The sequence below is a fragment of the Carassius auratus genome, chromosome 16 (genome assembly GCF_003368295.1).
Source record: "Carassius auratus strain Wakin chromosome 16, ASM336829v1, whole genome shotgun sequence".
NCBI lineage: Eukaryota > Metazoa > Chordata > Actinopteri > Cypriniformes > Cyprinidae > Carassius > Carassius auratus.
In genome coordinates, this window is record NC_039258.1 from 13,559,137 (window position 1) to 13,565,040 (window position 5,904).

At 34.2% G+C, this 5,904-nt stretch overlaps 1 protein-coding gene across 1 annotated transcript; it reads left to right on the forward strand.

Moving 5' to 3' along the window:
- The first annotated feature begins 1,048 nt into the window (after window positions 1-1,048).
- cmtm8b (CKLF-like MARVEL transmembrane domain containing 8b) lies at window positions 1,049-4,156 on the forward strand. Its single transcript, XM_026285144.1, has 4 exons — window positions 1,049-1,276; window positions 2,947-3,120; window positions 3,237-3,356; window positions 3,589-4,156. The coding sequence occupies exons 1-4, from the start codon at window positions 1,115-1,117 to the stop codon at window positions 3,673-3,675; spliced, it is 543 nt and encodes a 180-aa protein (XP_026140929.1). The 5' UTR covers window positions 1,049-1,114; the 3' UTR covers window positions 3,676-4,156.
- Window positions 4,157-5,904: the final 1,748 nt, after the last annotated feature.

Sequence of the window (5,904 nt, forward strand, 5' to 3'; positions counted from 1 at the left end):
AGTGTGTAATTAAGATATCACACATAAAACAATTAACAGTCATGAAACAGTTTTGAAGAACATTTTGTTAGTAGCCTATTTTCTGCAAACCACTGGTTGGTTAAATTATGGCCTAGAGACTTTAAATCAGTAACAGATGAACCTTCCAGTACCATCGTTTGACCACTTCTATGGATTTGCTGCCCTCTTGCGACATACTGGAATTATTACAGGGAAAAAAAGGGTAGTGAGGTCATTTGTGTCGTTTTGGTCATAAAAATGTACTGTTGTCTTTTGGCGATCATTCACGGATGATCCAATGATGTAAGGTTAATGCACCATCAGGCCTAAGCGTTCTCGACAGGAGATGTCGGGTTCTCTTCAGCATAGCTAAATTAGCCTAATTCTATGCCAGTGCTATCTCTTTGATATTAAAAAGATTAGAACAGTGATGGTTTGACTGGCTTGTTCATATTAATTTGATCATTCTAACTCTCTTCAGTAACTTTTCAATAGCACCAGCCTGCTAATAATAATAATAATAATAATAATAATAATAATAATAATAATAATAATAATAATAATAATAATAATAATAATTCCGTTCACCAGGCCTTGTTCGCTAATAAACAAGCTAATTATTTTAAAGTCAGTTAAATAAATTGCTCAAAATCGTTTTGATTTGGTTGGCGATTTATTTTGTAATTATTTGCTTCAGCACTATAATTTTATAGAAATTGGTTTGCGTAAAATACGTTGCCTTTAAATCAGAACGAGCAAAATAGCAATTGAATGCAGATTATACGTGGAAGCACAATAATTACTTTCCATCAACTTACTACTGCGTCTGTTCTTGTATTTACCTCTTTCTTGTTTTAGGGGATCATCGCGAGTCTTCTCGCCTCGGTTCAATGAGTCAGTGAAGTGATGCTTGAGAGTGATGCATTCCGATTAATATTATGATTGTGAACCGGTTCAGCAAATTCATTAAAAAGATCCGTTTCAAAAAGAACGATTCTTTCACGAATCTGACAACCCTTTTATTGGCTAAGCCTTTACCATAGTAGGTTTCCTTTATTTCGGAAGCAGGGATCCTTTCTTAGTTTATTCCGGGAGTTTTTGTAATTCCGTTAGAATGGAGATCGACTCCGAGTCCCGCACCGACAGCACCAGCACCATTGTCGACAGAACCAGAAAGAGCTCAAATATAGAGAGTTTAGGCTTGTCACATTCCAAGTTGGATTATGATGGGAACTTTATTCGCTCTGCTTCTGGCGTGTTTATGACTGGAGAAATCGTAAGTATAGCTGAATCAATCTAACATTGTTTAGAAATACATTTAGTAATACATTTCATGGTCTCTAAGTATTGGCTTAAGTCACAAGATTTAGATTAAAAGAAAACTAATCTAGACTGGAGTTATCTCTGCTTAGAAAAGGACACTTTTTGCACAGTGTTCCACTCTCCATTTCCCAGAAGAGAATGCAAAGATGTATCTCTTGATAATATAGCAAAAGTGAAACTGGTTTTGGAAATCTTTTATTTCAGTATATATTTTTATATATTATTTTCATTTATTTTATTTAATCTGCACTGTTTATCGGCTGTAAATTTTTTATTTATTTATTTATATATTTATTATGAAAACAATATAGTTCTAATTTAAAATTATGCATTTAAGTGTGAATTAAATAATGTTAGGAAGCATAATTGCATGCTATTTACAATTGAATGAACATGTAACATATATCAAATTTGTGTGGTAGTTTAAATGCAGCTAAAAGTTTACAGTGCCTATTGTATTATTATTATTACTATTATTATTGGCCTTTGAAATATAGTTCAAATGCAGGCCTATATTACTGACTCTATAGCTAAAATATACTTCAGTTAGGCTACCAAAAATGAATAGCTATTGAAACGTTATGCATTTGAATATATTTTTAATTACACATTTGCAATAATGAAGCTATATACGAAGTAAGAAATTGACTTACTTTTGTAATAGTAATATTAGATAAAACATGCTTTAACATGTTAGTTAACACAACACAGAGTAAGTGTACTTAAAGCATGAGAAAAAAAAATAGTTAAACATGATTTGAAATATACAGTAAACCTTTTAAATTTAGCATGATTTACCAAATGCACAAACAGGTTTATATATACATATTACTAAATTGGAAGTGCACTGCTATATTCAATACAAGTACACTTCTTTTTCACAAGGAATAGTTTGCAACCATACAGTATATGGTGAATAGGAACAACAAAATGTAAGAATTTTTGTTGCTCATGAAGATAATTACTCACTAAGGAAAGAGAGGAAGAGGACCAACCAAAACAGTTGGAAACAAACTCTTCCTTTCGGCTTGTATTGTTCTTCTTCCTTCCACCACACACTCTGAGTCAAATCTAAGCATTCCCTTTCTTGGTCTAATCTATAGCTAGCTCTGTCTTCCAAACCCAAAATAATTTTTCCTGTAATATCATGAACCAAGTGAGAAATTCTTTGCAGGAATTTATAACAGGAAGGGAGGGTGGGAAGTCTCTGGAGAACAATATGGTGTAAAGGAGTGGTGGCTGGGCCCAGTTCTGCTGCTTAGAGAACATGATTGTCATTGTTTTATTTAGTTTGACAAAATGTTTTTTTTACAGCTAACTTCTAAAATGTTTTTTCAGGTCCTAAAAATATGAGTTGGCATTTTGCAGATGCATTTATCAAAAGTGCCTTACAGTGCATTCAAGTTATATGTTTTATCAGTTTGTGTATTTCCTGTATTCAAACAACAATGGCTTTACTAGTGTCATAGACACTAGCCTAGGCCTCTATTTGAGATACAGAAATGCTATCTCATGTGATGCCCATTATCTGCTTTCTTGTGGCTGGTTTCAGATCAGATTCAGTGTGTTTAAAGAGTTCTGTTTCAGTCAGTTGAGTGTCTGTGCTTTATCTTCAACCTCCAGGTGTTTGGGCTTCTGGTGTGGACCCTGATTGGTGGGACGGAGTACCTCCATATTCCTGCACTGGGATGGGTAATGTTTGTGTCAGTGTTTTATTGGGTGCTTACTGTCATTCTCTTCCTCATATACCTGACTATGGCCCACACCAGGATTCCCAAGATCCCATGGAAAATTGTGGTGCGTAGATTTGAATAAATATTGGTTGAACTTATCTAAATTAAACTACACAAATGAATTTCCAAGATTTATTTTTAACCAAATTTTCGTTAAACTAAATGCTTGTTAATTCACAGGGAGTATGCTTTAATGGCAGCGCCTCTGTATTGTACCTGACAGCAGCTGTGTTTTGTGCCATATCTTTGAATGAGGCCATTAGGGGGCGCTACTACTTCATCAGCTGGGTGGCATCAACGGTATGAAAAGCAACATCCCTGATTAGTTTAGCAATACTCTTGTTTTCTTATAGCCTAGCACCTGTATTTCCTTCCACAGTTGATTATTTTCCTGGACTGAAATAATGAGTTGACATTAAGTAAAGAGACATTACTGTATGGCATTGTTTGTGTGTCTCGCAATTACAAAAATAAATTGCAGCAGTAGCCTATAATAACCTGAATGACAAATTTCTGTTCTTTTCCTTTTCAGATATTTGCCTCACTCGCTATGGTGTCTTATGCAGGAAATACAGTTGTGAATTTCAAATCCTGGAGATCAAAAAGTGAAGAGACATAGGCAAATGTTTTTAGTTTGTTTGTTTGCTTGTGTTTTTTTGTTTGTTTGTTTGTTTTTTATTATCCCTGGGGGATCATTTCTGCAAATTGAAAGAATCACATAAAACAAGAATTTTGCTGGGGTAAAAATGCAAAAAAAAAAAAAATATGCTAGAAGTATATGTAGCATCATTCCTATAAGAAAAACTTGAACTGTACACTACATAAGATTTCTCATTTTATTTTTCATAAAAAATTAATTATTGAGACAGAACATAACAATCTTTTTTTAAACTCATGCTTTATCACTATGGTAAGCCTACTATAATGATTTATATTCAGAGCGGTTAGATTCAGTTTGATGGGAAGTTTTAGGATTTTACCATTTATCCTTGCTTGTTTGGGGTCACGTCATCTACAGTGATATTGACTTGATTGCAAATAAATGCACAGACACTATTTAAACTGAACAGAGATGGCATCAGTGAATTCAATGATGAATTGCCTTTGTCATTTTGCATTATTGACACACTGTTTTCCTAATGAATGTTGTTCAGTTGCTTTGACGCAATGTATTTTGTTTAAAGCGCTAAATAAATAAAGGTGACTTGACTTGTTTGAATAAAAGGATAACTATTAGGTATAATTCACTTTTACTTGGTATTTGTGTACACAACCACCACATAATCATACAAATTCACCAACTCCTTTTTTTTTAAATTCCCCATGAATCATAAACAGAGCTGGGGTTGGTTCTCAACTCTGACCCTCGGGATCCACTTTTGGCAGAGATTATCACTAGCCATAACCAATCACATAAGCTAATCAAGGTCTAGGGGGTTTTTACAAAGTTTTAGTCAGGTGAGTTTTCTCAAGGTTCCTGCACTTGAGGGAAATAAATAAATAAAAGTGTTAAATAATGGAAAAGTTGAAACTGTTAAATTAAAAACACGGATAATCTGTTTAACAATTTATATTCCAGAAAGAGTGAATGTTTTACTTAGGCCTACATCAGTAGTGGCTCCTGACGGTAAATGTAAATGTGGACAAAACTTTGGCAGAGATGTCCTTGCATTATTCTGTGGGTGATGCTTACGTTGACTGACAAGCTAGAACAGCATAAAATGTTGTATTATAACTGCCTTGATATAGCATTTATCACCTCTAAATGTTGATTTAGAATTTTAGTTGTGGAGCAATTTGGGTGATCGAGGAAAGACCATCATAGGTCTATTCTCAGATTAAAAATAAAACAAACACAATATAACCATATAAAGGCTATTCATGAGAGGCCTATATGTAGGCCTAAAAAAAAACATTCACTGTTACATGATTTATGACAAGTGGTACGATACAGCAATGCTATGAACAGTGCAATTAACAGAAGCTCGAACAATACATTTTAACAGGCAAAAAATAACTGAAGGACATATATACAGTTGAAGTCAAAAGTTTACATACTGTACACCTTTATTATTTTACCAAAATAAGAGGAATCATTCAAAATACATTTTTAATACTGTGTTTTTACCTAAATGATCTACAGCTGTGCTTTTTGTTTAGTGATAACGGTTCATGAGTCCCTTGTTTGTACTGTCTGCTGTTCTTCAGAAAAATCCTTCAGGTTCCACAAATTCTTTGGTTTTCCAGCATTTTTCTGTATTTGAACCCAAATTACTGTATGATCCTTTTTTTTCACAACGAGGACAACTGAGAGACTCTTTTTATCTATAGTCTTTATTTTTTCTATAGACTTTATTTAATATACTTTTTGAATTTATCTTGGTTTGGATTTAGAATTTAAAATACACTGTAAATTGTGTTTTTGCACTCAAAGCTGTAGTTTGAGAAATGATGGACTATTGATTTCCAGCTTCAATGATTTACTGAGTCTCCGCTATAACATGAAACATCCCTAGTTTACATGTATGGCCATGGTTTCCCAAGGGAACACATTCAGCTTGACCATGCTCTGAATCACATGTGTAATCTGTCCAACAGAGTAGCGAAACATCATAAGCGGGGTGACGAAGTGACCAGAAAGCTTAAAAGCACATGCAGTTGATATAGCGGCAGCTTCTGGTAAAAGTTTGACATTGAAATGCAATGGAGAATGTCCACGCCACCAGACTTACAAATTCCTGCCTTATTTGGAAGAGCACAGCTAAGGGGAGAGAACAGAGAAACCCAGAGTGGTATGCACAAAAGTGGCACAGACCAGCCTGCAGTGTTAAAGATGTCAAGGATAGGA

Bases quoted from the DNA above. Each gene is read 5' to 3' on its own strand.
- cmtm8b (XM_026285144.1), top strand. From the start codon at position 1,115: ATGGAGATCGACTCCGAGTCCCGCACCGACAGCACCAGCACCATTGTC. The intron at 3,121-3,236 runs GTGCGTAGATTT...GTTAATTCACAG, and splicing joins AGATCCCATGGAAAATTGTG to GGAGTATGCTTTAATGGCAG. The intron at 3,357-3,588 runs GTATGAAAAGCA...TTTCCTTTTCAG, and splicing joins TCAGCTGGGTGGCATCAACG to ATATTTGCCTCACTCGCTAT.